Here is a 23,328-nt window from a genome sequence, read left to right as displayed (position 1 = left end):
GTTGCTGAGATCCTAGTGTTCAAGACAGATGTACCCTCCTTTGAAGTAGGATGCACTACTAGTTGCACACACATACACAGGGCTTTGCACCACTTCTGACATTGTTTTACAGGACTGTGATCTATTTAGGGGACTTATACAGAAAAATAGTAACAGAGCATTTATGGCTTACTGATAGTCCAAATTAAAATCGCTGCTAAGCCAGCAACCTCTTAAACTGTTGACTTTGACACACTGTTCACATGTTTCATTTCAAAAAGTCCATCCTGTTGGATATGGTCAATGAAAGATTACTAGAATAATTCTCTTACTCAGACAAAGCATGCTATACCAGTTAACAAAAGAGCCTCTTCTGCTTCTTTCCAAACTTTTAATTTGATAAAATCTGTTTATAAGTGAGGAGAAACTTTTTTAACAGGAATACTATATTCAATATAAATATCTCCAAGGAAGAAATTAGCTGAATATATGGTAAAACCAGGAGAACAGAAAACATTGCCAGACTGTTTTAAACAACCTGAAAAACGTGCCTTTTCCAAGAACTTTATTGAGTATATTTAACCATAAACACTTTCAGATGGTGTGTGATTTTAAGTTGCCTGAATAACCTCAGTTTTATAGTCACACTTCATTTTTCAATTAATTTCAAAAAACAGTTTGAAAATGTTTTAAACATTGTTTTTTTAAAAACACATAAAGGTTGGATATTGTTAGAGGGACCATGGAATGATGTTGTAGATAAGCCAGGTTATCTAGGAAAGCTTGTTTGTTTTAAGAATTCATCGGACAAATTTATTCTACCCATTTTCCCTTCACCAGTTGTGTTAAACTATTCTTAAGGAAAGATGAGAAAGATTTAAAGCGTTACAAAGACTCATGTTCTCTCATATCTATGCCAATCATTTTTTGAGTATTTCTAACCAAGCTTCAGCTTAATGTGTAGAATAGGGATGATCTTAACTATACCAGTAAAGTATTAAGTAGATTAGTTATTATTTGTACATTATTTTGAAGTTAATTAGTGAAGAGAAAAACCCTGATTATCTTCAGTCACATAAACCAGTACAAAGAAGTGTCAAAGATAAAATTTAATGGCAAGGATCATAAAAATAAGTTCACTGTAAAACTTCATGGGTCATATAGTATCATACAATAGAAAGACATCCTAATGTTGAATTCATTATGCAAGGAGAAGAAAAAGTATGTCAGGCGATGTCCACACCACAGTTTTGTAATGGTATGCAAACACCACCAATAACAGCACTCTGGCCAGATAGCCCAAAGGCAAAGATAACACTGTAGCTGGAATGCCAGCAAATTTGCTCTGACCCCTGCACTATTTTGTATCAAAAGTCTTTTCAGGGGGAAAAAATTATCTAGCGTAGACTTCCCGTTTGGGTTCTGTAAAGTTTTGTGACATGCTGTTTTCTGTTGTTCCTTTAATTTATGTTTTTGGTGAAGCAGCTATTGGATTGAAATGTTGGTAGTCCTATAGGGCGCTTTGATTCAAAGAAAAAGACATAATGAAAACAACAGATAAAGAACAGTATAGCAGACTAAGATATGAGCTAAAAAGTTAAGAGAACCTTTTAAAACTTATGCTTACTTGGATACAAAAGTGTACACACCTGAGCTCAGAAAAATAGCTGTCCACTCTCATAAGGGCAATTTTCATTAAAGGGACTAACAGTATTCTCTCAGGTCTGATGAGCCATTGATAAATCATGTCCCGCTTGGCAAACAGACAAAAGATAACTTTTTCAGTACTTACATCAAACGTGGGTGTGCTTTGCTGGGCACTCTGATTACATGGTTCTCTGAAGCAGTCCGTGAATGGAAGCAAAAGACCCATTGCAATAATGCGAGAACATAGTTTTTCTGCTTCTTCTTGTGGTGCATTTTCCTGCTGGCTGAAGAGCTTTTCCAGCAGAGTTCGTCCTGCCAAGGTGATGACACAGATTAATAAGAATTTGTAGCTATCTACGAGACATTAAGGCATTACAATGTTCATTGAAAATCTCAACTATTAGAAGTAAAAATATGAAATAAAAAAAGAATTATTGAGAAAAGTATCTGATAATAAGTCTTTAAATAAAATATTTCTGTATAATAATCTGAACTGATCTGTAGCCTGATTAATTAGGATATTCAAGAAAATATACATTGTGTTGGCTGCACTGCAGAGCAGGAACAAAAACCATGAGATGCTATTGTAGCATCAATTTCCTATTTATTTATATTATACAATTGTCCTGATGGGAAAACAGAGATATTACCAAGAAATGAAATAACTTTTTCCAAGGGTGTCACACAGGGTCCAAGGGTGTTGTTACAGAATCAAGTCTCCCAACTCTTGGAATGAGCCTTTGTTTTTTGAATCATAAAATGATCATAGTCTTTAAGAAATTGTGCTCTATTTCTTTGGAGAAACTCTCAATAAAAGAATAATAACAAAAAAAACCTCTGATAACTTATCTGTTTAAAATAGCATTTAATACAGCTCCAGAGCAGCAGAGTGCTCCAAATTAAAATACAATGCCACAAGCAGCAATTCAGAGAAATAAAACTTTTGAAGAGAGAGAAAAGAGACTTATTCCTATTACAGGGCCAGATTTCATGATCAAAGTGTTTCTTTGTTATCTCACCAGAGCATGAAAGGAGGGCGTATGTTATAAAATATATTACAGGAGGCAATGCTAGAGGTTGGAAAGACCTTGTGCTGTCTGCAGTTAGCCAGAAAGAGACTACAAAAATTAGTTATATACACAGGCTGTAGTAAAATCTACAGTCTAAGAATATTAAATTGCTTGATAAAACTCTAAAATGTTCAGATTTACAAGATATACATACAGATATGAAATATATCTACTGGAAGAGAAAAGGCAGATGGAGTAATAAAGTTAATTTCATGTTTTAGTATGAACTAGCTGTGAATACAATTTGTACCTAAATCAGTTTCTATAGTCTGTTTTTTCCACCCACTCAGTGGAAGCCAAAGGTATTTTCCAGAAAAAATATACTGCTTTAAGAAAGCACTTTAGTGTCATTTAAAGTAGCAATAATAATAACAACAACAATAATGATTATAATACTACTGGTTTTTACATACAGATGCAGGATTTCTGTTTGAATGTTGATTTTATTCAAAATGTAAAATTTCCTAGGCTTTTTGAACATACTAAAAAGATTTTTTTTTTTAAACATCTGGATGCAATTTAAAAAGGATATTGTAAGTGACATTTAGCCCAAAGTTTCTGTATTATTTTAATTTCATGTGGCAATACAGCCTAAAATAAACAATACATTAAAATGTTAGAAGTTATTTCTAAGATTTTCCTCTCCACATCTAAAGATCTGATAATTCTGAATTATTAGTCCAAGTTTCCTAGCCTTTTATTGACACAATATAGTACACACAAGGGGATAAGCCAGGGGATAAACTTGTAAGATATACAAGTTTTGTTATGTTTGCTGATTAGTTTGCCTCTGTTCCTTGGTTTCACCACCTATAAGGTGATGATAACATAATTGCTTATTCAACATATCCTTCTATTTAGCTAAAGACACAGTTCAGTTGTTAAATCTTCAAAGTCATTAATTAATTGAAGACAGGCTTTCTTACTGACTGATATACACTGTGACTTTTAACAACAATTTACCCACAGTTGCAGCAATGTACAGCAATCCTCTACATGAAGAAAGGCAACAGTATGAAACCATGGAAGCAAAGCGCAAATAGGGAGCTATCTGCAGGCAGATGTTTTTGTGATTTGTTTTAAGTAATTTTTCTTTGGGGTTGTAGTTGCCAATGCTTAGTGGTGCTGAAAAACAGCCCTAAAAAAACCCTCTAGCTACTACCCTCTTACTGCAATAAATGGATTCTCCTAGCTATAAATACTGAGGTTAAGCTATATAAGCAAGTTTTAGAAAAAAATAAGAGTACAAGACTGGCATCACGCTGACACCAGAGCATCAATAGGTAGCACTTCCGCTAGCATTTCTGGGGCAAAGCTACATCATATTATCATAGTATCACCTTATGTCACTGAGTAAAGTTCAACAACATGGAAAGTTGTCTAGTTAAATGAGAGACTGCAAGTGATGAGGATGAATGGGGAAGTCAATGCTTTACATTTATCTAAAATGCACAGAAACAAAAATAATAATAAGAAAACAGACGAGAGGAAGAGCACTCTGTACACACACACACAAAAAATAGGACTATGCAAGAAAACTACACATTTCTTCATGCTATATTAAATATTCAAATGTTATCCATGACACTTGAATGTCAGGCTTGATATATCTTTTTTTTTTTTTTTGGTCTGAATATTTCAATATTTAAATAATCTTGTCATGTTTAGAGAGTCTTCTCCTGTACATGCAGAAGCAGAATAGCCCCCTCCCTCCATCCTCCTTCCCCCTTTTGGTTTAACTTAATTAACAGGAATAATATCCATAAATGACAAAACAGGAAATGAGGCCTTTTTTTTTTTCTCCTTAATCCAGCCATTCATTTGCTAATTTTTGTAGCACTTCTAAAGTCTTGCTCAAGATTAAATACTTTGTTCAGAATCTTAGTTGCCATTCAGTTGCAGTTTAATTTGTATAGTGGTTATTAACTATTGTTGCTTAGTGATTATTAATTATTGTCTAAACATACTTTAGCATTCAGACAATATAGAATATATATGTAAAAAAAGTCATTAATGAACTTAATTTCTTTTACTGTACTCTGCATTACTTATGTCATTTTGCCACTTTGGCGTTTTCTCCAGTGTATTATCAGTCTTGGAATAAATAGGGTAGTAAAAATTATTTAATTATATTAGCTAGTACTTTTTAACCTAAGAGAATCAATCATTTAACTCAAACTAACTTTAGTAGAATTAAGTTGTCCTTTGCATCAAATGTACATTGGCTCAAAAAAATAAAGGTTCTCAACACAAAGGTAATAATGTTTGGATAAAGCTGTGCTCTAATATAGCTTGTGTGTGCCTTACAATTGCTATGGAAACCGGAGGACAGACACAGAAATTTGAATTACAGAAATACATTTTGCCAGTTCAGTTAACACATTTTACCAAACGCAACCTGAAAATGTTCAATTTTCAATGCATACAGAAATAGCCTCACTGCAAACAACTGTGAAGAAAAATCTGTATCAACAATAAATGGGTTGTATGTTTAAAGTAGTTACTGGGCAATATATTTAGAACAGACTGTTAAGCCACTGAAGCTTTTACCTAACCAGCTAGGGCTTGTCATCAAATTGAATGGTCATTACAAGTGTCAGAACCACCCACCCCCTATCAGACCTAAAAAACAGCCAAAGTTATAAAAAGGACAGTATATATTTTCCTTAAAGGGGAGCGAGGAGGTAAACCCTACCAAAAGAAAGCGTGTCAAATACTTGAGAATGCCACTTATTTCCTTGAGGCAACACCGCGCCGCGCTGCACTGCCGGACGGATGGATTCGCTGTGGCACTGTAGTTCCAGACAGAGCTAAAGCTATTTTACATGGAAGAACAACATTTAAAACCCATCACTTACCAAGAAGTAGTTCCTCCCTTGTCAAGGGCATCTGATATTTCTCTTTCACTTGCTTTCAGGTAAAAGCCAGTTTTACTACATTGGAAGCATTCCAGCTGTAAAGTCCTCTGTGGCCCAGGGAGGCTGGTGCCGAATCCGTCCCTGCCTTGCTGCCCTCTGACCCTACCTGCGCCTGCACTGATGTCAAAGCAAGAGACATTCGTGAAGCAGCAGGAATCACATTTATGATTTTGATTCAGGGCAAGATGAAGGTTATATTTTTGTTTAGGTATAGCAAAAGACCTCTTTAACACTGTACTCCACAGGCTTTTAACTACTTTTTTTTGGAAATGGTTTGCCAGCACCCCATCTATCTGCACTACACATGCTTGGAATTAATTCAAATTAAAATGACTTTGTGTCTATATGCATGAAATTGACTGTACAATATTAATCCCTGAATCTATTCCTTAAACAGCAAAACCAAAATCACAGCCATATTTAATGCATAGGGTAAATTCCAGTCAAATTCAACTGCAAGATTTTGAGCTACAATTTTTCATCTTTGGTTTATAAATAAAATGCAGCAAGAATAGCCTTTTTCCTCAGACACCGTTAATCACCTTATATTCGTAACTTACATCAGGTGATACCTGAATGTGTTCTCAATAGGTAAAGATGGTTGCAAATAACCTGAAATAATTAAATGATTAATGATTTCATAATTATTAAATGATCAGCTGATTTCTGTTACAGGGATTTAAACGCAATGGTAAAGCAATTTCTCTTAGTTGCCTTTACATGGCATGAAAATAGTAAAGAACAAAGATCTCTCAGCTCTCTTTTTTTTTTTCTTTTCTTCCCTAAAAGATTAAAAAAGTTCCCATTTTTTATATTTTAAACAACCTTTCTTCCCGTAAATCCCAGGTCATGAAGTTCCTGGAGCCTATTCTTACCTTTCCTCTAAGTATTAGTTTGGCAGGGGGTGGGAGGCATACCAAGTTTCGAATTAAAGATCTGCAGCTAAGTTTCAGCCTTAGATCAAATCAGTATTCTGAGGATCTTGCCAAAACCCTTCAGCAGATAAGATGACTATAAACTCATAAGTTATTTTTTAGGAGCTTAGAATGACTTATTAAATCCTAGTAAGGCATAAAAAGACTTTTCTTTTTTTCTTTTCTTACAAAGGATTACACAATTAATTAACTAAAAAAAAATGGGAACATGAAATTAAGTTTGGAAGTATGAGGTACTCTAGCCTTCTATGGATATTTTGTGATACTTTTGCTGCCATAATTCAGCCTAGGTCTTCTGGCTCAGCTTCCAAATTCCGTGTTCTCCACCTTCATGCCATCTGCCACTTCCTCCCATTCTCATTAAGATGAAGCACTATGATCTTATGATCTCCTGTATGACACTACAGGTCATCATCCCATCCCTATGACCAAGACTTGAATAACACTGTTCATCAAAACCACCTCTGTAGAATGTGTAAGCTATTCACTGCAGAATGAAAATTCACAAGTCCCAGTATGGTTTCCATTCATACCGTCTCCCTTTTTGAAAAAAATGCAGGTAGTTGCTATTCTTGAATGATCATTTTCAACTTCAGATTTACTGCAACTATATTTACTCAAATGCAGGGTGGAGGGAGAAAGGAATCCTACCCCCACCAAAAGTCATTCTACAAACATTATTTCATATACTAATGAAATATTGTAAAATATTAACTATTATATATATTATATAATATGCATATAATAATTTCATATAATAATCCTACCCAGTACCGGCCTGTCACAGCCACAGATTCTCCCTTGGCCTGGAGATGTGTCTCTGTGTATTATGCCTCCTTCCACATGGCAGCAACTGCTACAGACCTTAGCCATCAGTACTGATAATCTGAACCACCTGTCTGTCATGACCTGGACTATGAGTCACTTTTGATGGGAGAAGTTGCCTATTTTAGAAGGAAGCATGTTTCGTCTTTCTATCACAATTACCTTATATTCCAGGGCAACCTTTTTTCTCCTCAGGCAGACACTAAAAACAAGGATCTACACTCTTCCAAAATGCAGGTTTGCCTTACATTTGATTGCCTATGGAATTATTGAATGTTGAAAGCACGTTCAGTACTGTCCACAGAGAAACACAGGCAAATCCTGACTCAATGAATTCACATTATAGCTCTTTTCCTGTCCAGGCTGCTTAGAAGACCGACCTTTCAAAGAGTAACAAAGTGAGCAATAAAATCCTTAAGAACTAGCAATACCATGAGCATGTATTTGGTTTTACTTAATTATTGAGGGGAGGAAGAGGGACAAGAGGAAGAGAGAAACAGGAGAAAACTACAGTAGTCACAGACATACTGAAAAAAAACCACACATGCATGCACTGAGGCCCTGCACTATAGCAGAGTTTGCAATAATGTTTCCCTGAGGATCATGCTGTTATAACCTCACACTTATCTTTAAAGTTGTGTCTCTTGTCCTCCTTACGCTGCATTTGCAAAAGCCTGGGAGCACAGCTGTCAGTGAGCACAAGTTAAGACTAATGATCCAAATGAGTTAAATTCCAAAAGCTCCCCCTTCTGCAGTCTCCTGTAACTCTCTCTTCTAACAACCAGAGCACTACACCACACTTTCACCATTAGCACAGCAGCTGCATCAGCACATCTTAACCTATACAGACTGGAGACAGACTTTCAGTTTTAATTTTTCCTAATGCAGAGTGAATGGCTTCAGCGTAATACCTGTCCCGAACACCCTACTCAGAGTGACGTCAAGGGTTAACATTGACTCAATGCACGTACTGCTTACATCTTCAAAAACCGAAATCAGGTTGTCTTCTTTTCCCCAATTTACTCTTCCCCCCGCCCCCACTTCAGTGAGATCAGAAATGCTTACACAGCAAAGAGATTTCATAAGCTTTGAAGCCAAAAATACCATAGGCCTTGCTCTATTTTTGGGAGTTAGGACAGGAAAAAAAGGAAAAGGAAGAAGAGACGGACAAAGTGATGTATTTCCATTTAGAATATGTTTTCTATTAGTCTTACAAAATATAAAGAGGCAATTGTAGTCTTATTATGGTTTTTCAGTTCACAAAGGATTACAATTGTGAACATAGTTATATAAATCTAAAAAAAAAAAAAGAGTGGAGAAAATGAGGAAAAAGAAAAGCTGATTTCTACGGCATTCAAAAGTTAGGAAATACTATAATTCAGGTATCTGCTGCCGCATATATTCCTAAAACATACCTACCTTCCAATTTTTTTCTTGTCTCCTTTTCTACACATACTACCATCAAGGTCACAGCTAAAACAGGCCTAAATCATCTGGCAGAGCACCTGAAGTGGGCAGCACCAAATGTTCCCCAGAATGCCAGAAGCAGACAAACATGTCCGAGAGACAGAAATACTGCAAAGACTTCCATATATGCTTACTTGTAGATGAGCTAGTAATTGCAACTACATGTACAAGTTTTATTCATTCATTGTATTCCCCCAAACTGCACAGCAAAAGCTTGCTGAACTATTTCCTAGGGGCAAATCAACCACACCTCATTTTCACCTTTCTACTGTTTAATGTACTTTCCTAGGTCTCAAAATATACAAAGCACTGAGTGACTACTATTTCACATATAAAATTAATATTTCAAGGATCAGAAGTATTACATTTCTTTAATATTTTCCTTTAATTTCATAATCTTTTCAAATTTCAAGTTTTTCAGCTAACCTGTACCAGTCAGCCTAAATATAATGTGCAACATGTGACTGCTGAGAAAGAGGATTTCAAAGGTGCACATGGAACCTGGGGAATGAAACAGAACTGGAAGTCCGTACTCTAGCCATCTCCTCTCCTCTTCTCTTCAAATAACAAGCCCAAGTCCTGCATATTAAATATAATTTGCACTAAAAAAATAACAAATTAATTTAGTCTCTCGCTTGCCTGAAGTCTGACCTGGGAGATTACACCCAATATTCCAGGATTATTTTCTTTTTCACTGCAGAGTTTCTAATCCTCTCCTGATTTAGATTGGGAAACTATTCCAGATCTCTCATCCTGTGAGGTTGTTTTGGCTGTTTCTTTTTTTTTATTATTATTTATTTTTAAAGGGATTGAATTTTCATTGACAGATACTTTCCTAAAACCACATGACAATTTTCTCACAGACTGGTTACATAAAACATGGAAAACCCACCAAACAACAGGCCTGCACACATCACATGGTTTCACAACAAAAGAAAAAAAAATTGAATCCTTCCACTATGAAGAAACACAAAGTAAATTATGTCGTAAGTCTAATTTTCAGGTAACATAAACTTTGAAAATGACAAAATTTCTCAAGGTCTAGGATTATGGTACAAATTTCTATACTTCTGTCATAAAGATATTTCCTTTTGTTTTTATTATCAGTGTAATAGCTAATATCTGCATTCACTACTTGTACACATACATATGTTTCTAAGGGAAAAAAACCCAGAGGTTATATATTGATTTCTTTATATATTTATATTGTATATAATACAATCTATATAATATATTATATTAATTTATTCTTTGTATATATATTTATATCTTATATTTTAGTATTTAGAACACTACTAAAGTTAGGAAATGCCTGAGAGGATTGTCCTTTCTTCTCTGATGTTCTGCCTTCAGATTTCCTGGCTCTGTTCACATGGATGGCATGAACTGAACCCACATATCATCTTAAATTCAGAAGTCAAAAGCAGAAAGTCTGTCTAAACAAGAGAATTAGGAAAAAGACATACATCAACACTATCTCCCCCTGCGCCCCCAGTTTTCTATGCCTGCCTACACACAGTTAAATGTAATTTCAAAGTCAGAAATATATATTTATTAAATTCCACTGAAGAATGTATTGATTGATGGATGGATTACATTCATAGACTCTTCAAACAACTAGAATAAAACTATCAATTATTAATTTCACATCTGTCAGTCCTGTATCTGATTATAACAGCACACACCGTGCTTTACTTTTGCCAAGCTGTCTGAATCTCTTGGCATCTCAGTCTCCCTGCCTTTATACTGTCCCATCTTTTAGTACCCTCTTGACTGTTAAAAATTTTCCATGAAAACTCTTGACTAGCTCTAAGTTAGAACCTATATATATATATATATATATAAAAAACCCCTGTGCATCTCAAGCAAGTAATTTTTTTCCCTAATCACTAATCATTTAAACAGATTCCTGATTGTGCACGAGAGCTTGAATAACCGTATCATTGAGGTTTCAACTCACTCAGCTAGAACAAGCAGCCCATTACGCAGTTACAGAACGAGAATCACATAAAGCTTACAGCTTCAAGTGTTCAAGACATCCCCAAAAAAGCCAGGGAACACATGTGTGTGTGCTCCCTTTTGGAAGCAAGGGCGCAAGCTGCCACTGGCAAGAGAATCCTGCTGCTGTCCCCAGGGCCACCACAGTGCACAAGGGGCAAAAGTGGCACCTTGTACAAATGCACTGAATTCTTCCAGGAATGCCCTGATGGAAAAAGCAGAGGTCTGGCAAAGATTTGAAAATGGGATTCCCCAAAAATAAAGATGACAAGGAAAGACCACAGATTTAATGAAGTAAAAAGCCACCTCAGAAAGGATGTTACAAACAAACAGTTTTCAAAAAAACCCATCTCACTCTTTATCCATAGTGTCCCATGATCGAACTAAGCAGTTGTATTTTAAAATAGCTTGCTCCACTAGTGCTGGCTATGAGACATGGCAACAACACCAGTTTCAGCATACCCCCAATGGTCTGCTAAAAGATTACTTAACCATATGCCATACTTGCACATATTATGCTGGAAAAAGCTGAAGCAGTCAGGCCAAAAACTGATTAATGCAAACCTTGGTCCTGATGAATGAACTCACGATGCCAGCCCAGTTCCTAATTTTGAAGTTTGTATTAAAATACAGAAAGACAAAAATTTACTGGAAATTTCACTTGGTGATGACAAGGTCGAGTCCTGCAAACACTAAGGTCAGGATAAAGGTCAGGACCCAGCTCTACTCTTGTATTAATTGTGCAATAAACTTCCACAACCTGACCAAGCCTATCACAATACTAGGTAGAAGTAGACCAAAATGAAGCTGTTCCTCTTTGTGGAAGAGAAGTAACATGGCGGTGTCCCTTATCAAAACCACCAGTAATTTTCTTCAGGTAAGTGATTTGCAGTGTTGCCATTTTGTACGGAAACCCAGAGGAATTCCTTACTACCACTCTTACTTTGTCTAGAAAGCAGCTGTACATAAAAAGCTATCAATGTAGTCTTATTGATCTTTGCTAAAACCATGCTGCATTTTGTTCCATTTCTATTTACCCTTTTATAATATACCCAATAACTAATTATATCTTATAATTTCCTCCTTCAAGATTCATTCCAAAGTCTTGCTTGTTGCTGTGGTCAAAATAAGACGACTGAAATTGCCTGGATCATTTGCAATAACAACAATATAACACTTTTTCTAAAAAGCAGGTATTCTAACTTTGCTATCACCAGAGCTACAAAATATATTAAAATGTTTGTGATGGCCTGTGACAGTGCTTTCAGAATTCTTGCAGCAAGTCTCTTAAGGATTCTGTCTCCCTAACTTGAGCATTAAGTTCCTTGAAATTTTGCTTTCACAGTGACTAAGATTTTACACTTTTCCCCCACACTGAATTTTCTGATATATGACATAGAGGATAAGCTGAGACAAAGTATTAAACTATGCTTTTATCCTTATCTTTCACTATTTGCATCATATATATAGTGAAACATAAGAATGTATTTTATATGTCACTAAATATCTTTTGGAAGATGAAGTTTTTAAATATCAAACAGTTCCCCAGCTATGATACAGCAATGGTACGCAGTATAAAATACCTTTCTAAAAATATAAACAAGATGCACACTCCCACCACATAATATGGCATGTCTCCTTTCACCTTGATTTCTCTTCAGGTTCTAATGCAGTATTATTGCAGATTACAGAAGTACATTGCTAAAGCTTTCCTAACTATAGTGTTTTATGATAAAAGAGAATCTATATGTGTCTGTCTACCGAATCTTTTAGGTAGATATGCATCTTTGGCAACTTTCATATTGTGTTTTCCGGGTGCTTAGGCTCCTCTCAGCAAGTATTTAATTCTGCCCATCTTTAGCCTTTTAGTTTCTGTGGTGATTTGTGATGTGAAGGTGGTATTCTGTGCCAGGTTCTCACAGACTGCTGGAAAGCCACAGTTCTTTCTGTCTGGCTCTTTAAAGTAAGAAGCTCCTCTGATGTCTTTTTGGGCAGCTATTACTAACAGCGTCTTTTGTCAGTCCAAACTGATACACACTGTTCTTTACAACCCAGTTTTGAAAAACTTCTTTATTCCCAATGGTTCTACATTTCATTTGACATTTAATGCAGTCTCTAAGTTTCTACCTTAGAAGTAAATCCAAGTATTTGCTCAAGCAGCCACAGGTCACAAAATACAACTGAACTGAACTAGCAAGCCTCTGAAGTGGGACACAAATAACAAATTTCTTTCAACCTACTCATTAGAGCCCCAGCATGCCTTAGCTTTCTTTCCTCTCCAGGACCTGTGCACCCAAGGTCCGGCAATCTCCTCCAACTTTAATAACGGCTCACTTTTTAATATTTAGCACAATGTACAAAAGCTTTTCTTCTTTGTATCCATAAACAAAAACTGGTAAGATGAAGAAAGGGGAAAAGCAGAAAATTAGAACCACGTTCCATGAAAAAGAAAAATATATACATGCATGCCTATATATTTGTGCAGATATGTTCTTCTAGACTTCACTTGAATAAAACCTAAGCACATCTCCCTTGCTGTAACTGGATCTTCATGTTCTTTCATTGATGTAATCAAATATTTCCCTCAACTATTTCTCAGCATACTGTATTGTCTTCACTCTTTGCATGACAAAATAGTGTTTGGATACACACCCTCTATTATGAGGGCAATGTTTTTTTTTTTTTCCTTTTTTCTCTTTTTTAATGAAAACCACCTTTTCTTCCATGACTGGTAGCAGATGTTAATGTAGTTAATTATAGTGTTACTGCAGCATTTGTACAGTGATTTTTCCTTATCAGTGCACGGAAAAGAAAGGATATGAGTTATTTTTCCCCTGTACATACTACCTATTATGCATCTTCAAGGGACATCTGAGCCAGACCTCGGCATCGAATAAACTCTAGAATGAAAGCTGCCTCCTGTAATTAGTTCCACAATAAAGTTATCTATGCTTCCTCCTGATTCAAATTCACATGAGGTTCAGAGCCCTGATGCTCCTGATAAATTTCACATAGATCCTGAGACCAAACAATTCATACTTCTGCTGACGAATAAGAATGTCTCAATGATTCATCTCATTTGTGACTAGGCTTTCCTGCAACTATTTAGCTGCATATGTCAACACACCAGGAAGATTAAATTCTCAAGCAACACTTCTTCTGTATTTACATATTTCCATTTAATTTTACATATATTAGGATTTACTTTTACAACTGTGATATTGTTTACACACACATACACACAATCTCATAACCACTGCTTCTTACTGTTGCAAAAACGCTAACTGACTTAATGGGTTTTATCATCTATGGATGAAAGAAGTCATGTTCTGTATTTACCTGAGAATAAAGCAAGGTTTTGCATCAGAAAACATAACCAACTTCCTATTCATGGTCAGAAAGCCTAGCTATTTCCATCAATGTGAAGGAAACTTATTCTGGACAGCAGCAATATGGAAATAAAATGAGGAATAGTCATTTTGTACTCAAGGTAACAAAGACCATCTCGTTGTCCCTAACGTCCTTTACATGAACCACAATGTAGGAATGCAGGAAGTTGCTGCTGCTGCTTAAAGGAAATAATAGTGTGACACAGCTCCTGAACCCACTTTGCTGCCTTTTCTAAAGCACTTAATGAAATGCAACTGGTCTTGTATTATCATATGAAGAGGCAGGAATGAGGTGACACAATGTAAAGCCCTCACATCCTTCCACTGCCTTTCTTTCACAGCTTCTCACTGCTTCTGCCCTGTTCCCCTTGTATCAACTCACCTCATCCCCCAAAAAGGTAAATTGTATGCATAAAAGTAAGTTTCCAGAAACTGTTGTATTCTACCTAGCTGCTACATAATGATGTTTTTAAATGTACCTAAAAATAATCAAAGCCACAGTCACAGAAACACCTACACATTTATGCTTCATCACCACTATTCCTTACGTAAGTTCCAATTTTGGCAGGAGTAGTTTATAAGGTATACACTTGGCCATATCCTGAGCTTAGTTAAACTACAACACTAACAAAATACCTTGGCTAATTAGTATTTTTGCATTTTCTATCACCATGATTCACATTAGAACTTGATCCCTCGTATACAGGCAGCCTAAAATATTCCTAGAGATGCTTTTCAATTCCAAGTTTATTTTTCTTGAGACACCACAGCGTGGAGAAAAAAGTGAGGAATAGAGAATACTTCAAGGAATAGAGTTTTTTCTGCAAAGAAGAGGCCTATGCAGAGTTTTAAAGAAACAAACAAACAAACAAAACAAAACACCAAACTACCCCCCCAAGCTATTAAATAATTTATAAATATTTGAAAAAATAATAAAGCGCAATTAGATCCAAGAAATATGTTCAAATTTAAATTCCAAATAACTATTCCCACTGGAATAATCCATTGCTCTTTTCACAGAAAGAAAATCACTGAAGCACGCAATGTCCTTTGATGACCAGTTCTAGCCAGATCCCATGTGTGATGGATATTATACTGGCACTATGTCTCAGATCCAAGCAGAGCTGCATGGACCTCCAGCTATAAACTGTCCCTTTTCCTTTTCCCCTTTGCAACCCAAAAGAGACCAGCAGGCATCCAAGACAACACATTTCTACTCCAGACGCGAGTCAGGCTGCCAGTCAGACCTCAGAACAGGGTTGCTGCTCAGAAAGAAGTTGTGCAAGAGATGCAGCCACTCAACCCCATGACCAAAACCTGCTACTACCAATGAAATTCTAGATCAAAGCATTAATCATGAGACCCCGTCAAAACAACACTGTGACAGCACTGCATTCCAGTGACATTACTCACGTTGCTCCGATTCCCATATTGCAGTGCTGGCACGGTAACATTAAAGCAACTGATCAGCACTCAGCAGTCTTTCAATAACATATCGCAGCCCATTTTCAAACACATTTTACTTTAGTTGGAGTGCAGTATTGCAGCCCTTCCCCCCAAACCCCCCAGGTTTGGGTTTACTAGGCAAAAAGAGGAGGATCTTTCCCTTCAGATGCTTACTAGCAACACTCAGTGTAGCCCATGATCCCATATCACATGAAGAGTTGCTGTTGGGCAGCTCCCTTGGTTGGAGGAGGCTGCACTACCCTGCCATCTGATAAAAGAAACATTTGTATTACTGCTAACAAACATTATCCGTGAAACAGTAAACCATAAGTAGTCTTAAATAACAGTTGCATGATAAATAGTCTCCTCCGGATGTCAATAGATACAAAGCCATGTTGTGTGCATCATCACATGAATCAGAATGAAAAAAAAAATCACAACTTGAAAAAGTATTTAAAAGATCTACTTTATGTCTCGGAAAAAAATTTTCATCCTGTTTTTCCACGTTTTCACATACTTATCTCTACTAAGACCTTTGTATATGCCTGCAAACACTGCCCTGGAACTGCAAGTGGGTGCAGATGACATTAGCACAGTGAGGTAAAGTGGCCTTTGTGAGAAGCAGGCCAGCACTCCGTGGAAATCAGAAAGCGGCCATGAGCACACAAGCACAGGACTGACTTCAGGTTTTGTTTTATGGTAACCACGATTTTTTTGTTTGTTTGTCTCCTGTTTACAGCTAGAGCAGGACAAAAATAAATCTCTGAAGAGAAATTTAAAGACAAATAATCTATTTGAAAGAGATTCATGCAGCAAGTATGTTATAGCCAGCCAACGGAGATCAGAAAGAGCATGGGTTTGTCTGGGTCAAGTTTAATTACCATCTGGGACAGCTGATAGGACTCTTACATTAGTTTATGTAACAGACACCCTTACTAGCTCCTTTGCAATCACTGCACCTCAAATTAATGCTAGCATAAACTCCTTTTTATTAAATCAATCTATTAGCTCTTCCATTTCAGTTATGTTAATGTTTGGAAACATCAATTTCATTGTCCCACAAAGATACTCTCTTAATGTTTGTGCAAATAATTCACTGCCACATACCGAAGCGAGAGCGCCAACCCTATTCATTCAGGTTCAGCTCTTGTCCTCCTGGGACCACAACATAAAAACCGTGGCTCCACTGTGCATCAAGTAATCTAGAACTTGTAATTACTGTCACTGCAATTTCAAATACAGCTGCCCTCATCATAAAAGAAATAGATCCGATGCCTGAATTACAAAACGCCCATAAATTTGTCCACACCATATTCTTAGCCAATGCATCAAATTTGAAACACCATACTTTACTTATTTCTTATATAAAGCAAAATTAAAATATGCAAAGTCTCTACCGTTCCAGTTGTTGGCTTCCACCTACATTTTACATTAAAACTGTTCATATGGATCCTTGTGAAAACCGAATGGCACACAGCCAAACCACAGCATAGTGCAAAAGTAGGCCAGTCATCTGCATAGAACCTGCTGTCATTAAAATTGATAACTAAAGTGTTGTGGAATATTTTACTTGATTCTAGTTAGAAATGCAGAACAACACTGCAGTCACTGCACAGCAAGACGGGATTTAATGCTCTAGGCAAGAAGCTGATTTATTTTTAAAGATACAAATGAGCCACTATAAAGAATGTTATTTCTAAAAGCCTGGAGATAATCCCCAAATTGATGCATCCGATGCATACAATTAAAATACAACATTTTTCAACAGCAGTATACAAATTACAAAGAACTTATTTCTGTAATTGTTGCTGTGCAAACTGGTTTAAATAAAGAGGCTTTTCTGTTCTTACAGTAATAACAGCCAGTTATCTGTGCAAATACTAATTTTAAGTTTAATTTCCCTTCTTCATGTACAGTAGTTGTTATTTTTATATTCTTGATAATTTTCAGCTTGTAAATATATTTTTAAAAATAAGAAGAATTATCAAAAAGAGATGAAGTGTTATCATGTCATTTCCAGTTCCCTCATTTCAAGCTTTTCTGCATGAACTGAAAGGTATAATTGTCTTCTGCCTGTAAAGACAGCTGGTATGTACATGCAAATGAGGGTCACCATAATTTCCATAAGAGACAGAACTATTGTTGCATTGGACATTGGTCCCTTCACAATAACAGTCTAAAGTGTTGTGGGAAAACACAATAAACCAAAAACTATTAACAAGTAAATCAAAACCTTGTGAGGAAACGTGAAGAAGTCTGTTTCCTGGAAAACAGGTCTCTAAAAGGTAATTCCATGTTCTTGAAGTTTGCCACATAAAATTTATTTCCATTATAGCACCACCATAAAGAAGAAAGTCTAATTACTGATGACGCAGTTTAAAGCTTTGCTCTGTGAGTTGTTTATAAGCTGTCAAATGTTGATAGCAAAAAAAAAAAAAGTGCTTTTTATAAGCTATAAATCTGAAAGTAGTGATCACCTCAAATTGTAAAACTTTAGATAGGGATGGCTGAAATAAATCTAAGAAAACAGGTGGAAGGGATTTAAAACACAAAAAAAGATTCAGCTCACTTCAGAGGGGGCTGGCTTTTTTTGTGTTAAAAACTTGAATTCTAATTTTCAAGACTGAAATCGGGGATTTCTGTTCAAGACTACTGAAGAATGGAAGTATTCTTGCGATTTTTTTTTTTATCTGGAAAATAATGTTAATGAATTACCTGAGTATTTCAAACTCCTGGAGCTGGCTGCTGTGCAAAAAAGCCACTAATTTTAATTTCTGTTTCCAGACAGGTTCATTCACCAGTATTACTGTGATGTCAAGCAAAGTAGAATGTGCACAAAGAAAGCAACTATGAATGCAAATGATTACGCATTATATAATTTTTTAAATCTACAGTAGACAACAAGATAGTCTTTTTATGCAAAACAATTGTTAGTAACTTAACTGTTTTCTTACATGTGATTTTTAAATCATGTCACTGCTCCCTTCATAAATCATACTATTTTGTTTAGTTTTCATAAAAGCACAAAAAAATTCTCACTGCATTTTTTGCAAATAGCTCCGGTACATATGTGGTTACTGTGCTCATGCTCATGCATGGAACAGACTTCCATGCAAAACGAACCTGATTATAGATTCAACTGTTTTAATCTTGTAACGGATGCTCGTAGAGCATATTCTCTGCATTCTCTTAGTTCTACAGTTTTCTTAAGTAAAAAATAAATGGAATATGTTGCTGAGTTTCCTCTGTATGCATACCTCCTATGTGGCAGAGGCCTTCTCTGTTTGTGAATACACTAGCTCTATATAGAAACTTCAGATAGGAGGAAGAAGGGGAAAAAATCCTCAAAGTGCAGGAAAATATAATTATCTTTTCACACTATTTCATTTGTAAACTCTATATTCCTATGCCTCTGTGAGAGAATGCAAAGTGCCTAACAGGCAAGGTAAAAGAATGCTTTCCTGAGTTAGTCACCTTATGTAGCCTGAGCAGCAGCCTGCCACAGCTACCAAATTGTACTACTCACAGTTTCCCTTCTCTTCTCCATTTTATGCTGCCTTTTCAAGTCATTAACCTTTTTTTCTCCTCCTCTTTTCCCCTTCTGAAGGGGAAATTGATTCCTTTCTGTAGTGTTGTCCATCTGCACTTGCATGGCTTTTTCCTTTTTGTACTAAGCAAATCCTCATCACTGCCTCAGTCTAATACCAGGTGCAGCTCTCAAATGTTTACAGTACATCAGAACAGCTCCTAGCACAAGAAAACCCCAAACAGGATCCCAGATACAGAAAGCTTCGCATCTGAAAGATCTATTTATGCAGAAAGCTGGTCTGCCTATAACAGCGCAGCTCTTAGCATTTTTCAACAAGAACAAATTAAGGCATCCAGCCTCTTCTTACAGGATTTAGACAATGGAGAAAAGCAGAAAAAAAAACTTCAAAGAGTTATGCACTTCCTTTACTGGCAGTACTGGCTGACACTGAATAGAGAGGCTATGCTCGTTAATGAAATGTGACTGTGTTTGTAAGATCAGGCCTTCGATTTTAAAACTGTCAGCCCAAGTAAAGACAACAGTACATGCAAAAGACTGAATTCAAGTATTTTAAATATCTTTTCAAGGACTCTCTGGAAAAAAAAAAACCTTAACACATGTCACTCACCTGAAAATACATTGGGAAATGTCTCTGTAGAAGCCTGCACACCTGAGGACTTTCTTGCATGAGTCAAAGGCACTCTTTCCATTTGAAATTTCTCTCTAAACCCCTTGTGCTCCAAGTAGCCCGCAGAGCCCACCTTCTGCGTTATCTCACATTTGTGATTAGATACCTCTTCTGTCCAGTCTGCGGAACGACTAAATAAACCCGCCAAACTAGCGGACCTCTGCTTCTTGATTGAGACTTTTTCTTTTTTGTGGAATGACTCCTGTCTCCTTGTAAAAAGTGGGCTCTGGGATGGGGAGGGAGATGGTGAATGGTTGGGAGAACTCAGTTGCCTAGTTGTGGTTTTGATGTAACAAGGATTAATTAGATAGGGCTTAAAGCATCGGGAACCAAGCATCGGACTGCCTGCTGGCCCCTCAGAGGAGAAAATGCCATTTTTCATGTCCATGGATGAACCATTATGCAGGTCCTCTTGAGTGGCTGACAAACTGTGTTTCCCTTTCTGAGTTTCAAGAGCACGATCACGGCCTGCATCTGAAATACCATTCTCTGTTACTGAGTCCTGCAAATCAACAGCCTGCACTTCAGCAATTTTAGTCTCAGCATCTGCTACCGAGGTTGGAAAAGGTCGTGTGGAGCTGTGTGTCTTAGACCCATTTTCTACCGCAGTTCTATTTAAATCATCTTCTAGCTCACTAGCCACAGCATCCACTCCAGCAACGAGCTGTTCCTGTTCCTCAATCAATAGCTTACGTTCTTGTGTTTCAAATAAGCCGTTACCAGGAGAGCCTGTGCCATTTACCGCTTCTTTCAGTTCACGTTCTGTTGCACAGGAGACGGGAACGTTTTCTGCAATTTCAGATATTGCTGGAAAAGCCCCCTCAGTGTCTGGGCTCCTCTCTTTGTCAGAGGTAGTTACTGAAAGAAACCGTTCAAAATCTAAGGGGGCTGCTTGTGAATTAGCCATGTGTCGGCCCATTGTTTTGGTGACAAGGTCCTCAGTTCCCATGTTAATTGCCCCCTGCTGCTGCTGCTGCTGCAGTCTAATAGCTTGCTGGATATCAGAAAGCAAATCTTCTTGTTCTGTGGCTGAATGGAAACTGTATATGTCCGTATCAGAGCCAGAGCTGGTCCTTTGTCCATCCTGTGTCTCTGCAGCAGCTGGGACAGTTTCATTTCTGATTTCAAAATGTTCCACATCTGTGTCTGAGAGACCCCCTTCATCTGCAGAGATGCTTATATCTGGGGTTTTGGTTACAATTGAATGAGTACTGTCCAGCTCTCCAGCCTGCAAGGCCTGGCTTTCCAAAACATCCTCCCGTGAACTACTATTCCCATCTTTAGCCTTGGACAGATTTTTTCTGATCCTCAGATTTGAAAACACCGAGGCCCTGGAGTCCGACTTACCCTTCTTCTTACCGGATTCACTTCCTTTTGCATGCTTCCCCAGTCCTCTTCTGCTTCCCGATACCTTCTTTGTGCCATCTGTATCCCTGGGCCCAGAGGCATCCTCTCCTCCTTCATGCACATCACCTATATTTTTCTTTAGCTTCCCATCTTGATTGCCCATGATTTTTTGCAGTGCAACACCTTCGGCAGTCAAGCCATGCTCCTGGATATCATTCCTTTGGCCTGTCGGCGAGATCCCCTCTAGCGATCCAGGTTTGTTTTCAAGCGGTGGTGATGCAAGTGAAGCAAATGCTTGCTGTGCCTCTCTCCCATCTGCTAGAGCTGCCTTTTTGCATAATGTGCCGCTTGCACTGGGCTCCGCTGGGACATGCTCAGTACAGCACTGAGAGCTGCAGACAGCTCCTTCCAATGGCTGCTGCTCACAGAGCCGCCTGCTCTCCGCGCTTCTGCTGCACTCTTGTTTCTTTAGGAAGGATTCTGTGAAAAGTATTTCCTTTATAAAAGTCACTTCTTTTTCCACGGTTTTTATTGCCTGCATTGCAAGCTCAGCTCATCACCAAACCATTTATAATTTCAGGACTTCAATGTTCAAGTTCCTGGAGGAAAAAAGAAAAAAAAAAGTTAAAGCAAGGTACTTTAATTACTCTGCCATTGTTCTGCAATTGTTTAAATGAATAAACTAATAACCTTGGAAAGAAAAATATTATGATTATTTAATAGTTTATAAGGTGCTTAAGCATATGATACTTTGACAGATTACACAGTACCTCTGGTGATTTATATGTTTACTTTTTAAAGGCCACCAAAACAGGATACATAGTTTTAAAAAGAGAGTCACTCTGAAAGTAGATAGAAGAAAGATAATAAACAAAAAATTCTTTCCACCGTTTTAAAGAGTTGCACTTAAAATTCAATGCATTATGGTAATTACACTATAAAAAACCTCCCACAATTTGTATTCTGAGAAGGTAGATATACCATTATTCCCAGAAGAATCAACTCATCAATATTAAAACACCACCATTGTTTTCCCCAATAAGAACATCTGGCATGAAACAAGACAAAACAAACAAGAAAAATAGCACTATTCAAATGCTACTAAGGAAAAAGGATACAGTAAAGCATTCATCTATTTCACCCTATATATTTAATAATTGATTTAAACACTGCCACTTGCTAACTATTTTGGAAGCTTGTGCAACAGTTTTAATGAGTTGCTTCTTCTTCTCCGTTTTTGGTTTAGATATATAAGCATCCATATTTCATAAATACGTTTCCTGAACTTCCAGACAGGTACTCCCTTCCACCTTTAAAATTTAGATTTAATATAACTGGAATAGAAACAAAAGGGCAATTGATCCAAATTGCCAAGTTGGATCAGTTCAGCAGTTCAATATCTTGGTTCAACACCAGCCAAGAAGTAATTAGATAAATCATAAACAGAAATCTATCATCTCTAAACTGCAGGTCTATTAGGTTCAGTTTCTGTGAATGACTTTACATGTTCCTCACACCTCTGAGCTTCTTTATTAGCAATTTCCCTTTCATCAGAGACTGCTTAAAAAATACATCATTCCAGGGAAATGCATCCTATTGGTTTACGTAACTCTTAGTTTTGGTATCATTCTCTTCCTGCCAGAGGTTTCACTTGCTTTCCTCTGCCTTAAAACACATTAAAGAAGAAGAAGAAAGAGAATATCGTTCATACTTTAAAAACTATGCAGGCACCCTGCCACACACACACTGGTAAAAGTAAATGGGGAAAAGAGCGGGGTTTAGATGTTCAAGAAGGATATTCATTTTTAAGAGTAACTATAACTTGTTCTTAGCTTGCTATAAATTGTCAACAAACAACTAAGGCTACTCTGTGAGCCTGTCTGCCTACCTCATTTAATATTTGCCAATGGTCAGTCAAAAATTCAAGGGACGAGATCGCGGGCGTAGGCCTGAGATCCTCCTCACCTCTAATTCTCCTCCAAAGCTTGGGAGACGCGAATGGCAACACACAGAGGAGATACTGAAAACTTACAGCTCAAGATGCATTGTCCTTGTGCTCCCAGAGACTTCCACATGAACACGTTCCTGTT

General features: G+C 37.0%; 1 protein-coding gene across 1 annotated transcript in view; it reads right to left on the bottom strand.

Moving 5' to 3' along the window:
* FMN2 (formin 2) overlaps window positions 1–21,684 on the bottom strand; it is a 161,391-nt gene extending 139,707 nt beyond the window's left edge. The window contains exons 1-2 of the mRNA XM_075146530.1: window positions 19,832–21,684; window positions 1,772–1,938 (exon numbers count right to left, since the gene is read on the bottom strand). Of these exons, the coding sequence (XP_075002631.1) occupies window positions 1,772–1,938; window positions 19,832–21,401 (1,737 nt within the window). The 5' untranslated portion in view covers window positions 21,402–21,684. The remainder of the gene's footprint in view (window positions 1–1,771; window positions 1,939–19,831) is intronic.
* Between the last annotated feature and the right edge of the window lie 1,644 nt (window positions 21,685–23,328).

The sequence above is a fragment of the Calonectris borealis genome, chromosome 3, assembly GCF_964195595.1.
Source record: "Calonectris borealis chromosome 3, bCalBor7.hap1.2, whole genome shotgun sequence".
NCBI classification, from domain to species: domain Eukaryota; kingdom Metazoa; phylum Chordata; class Aves; order Procellariiformes; family Procellariidae; genus Calonectris; species Calonectris borealis.
This window is presented reverse-complemented; position numbering and strand designations above follow the sequence as displayed.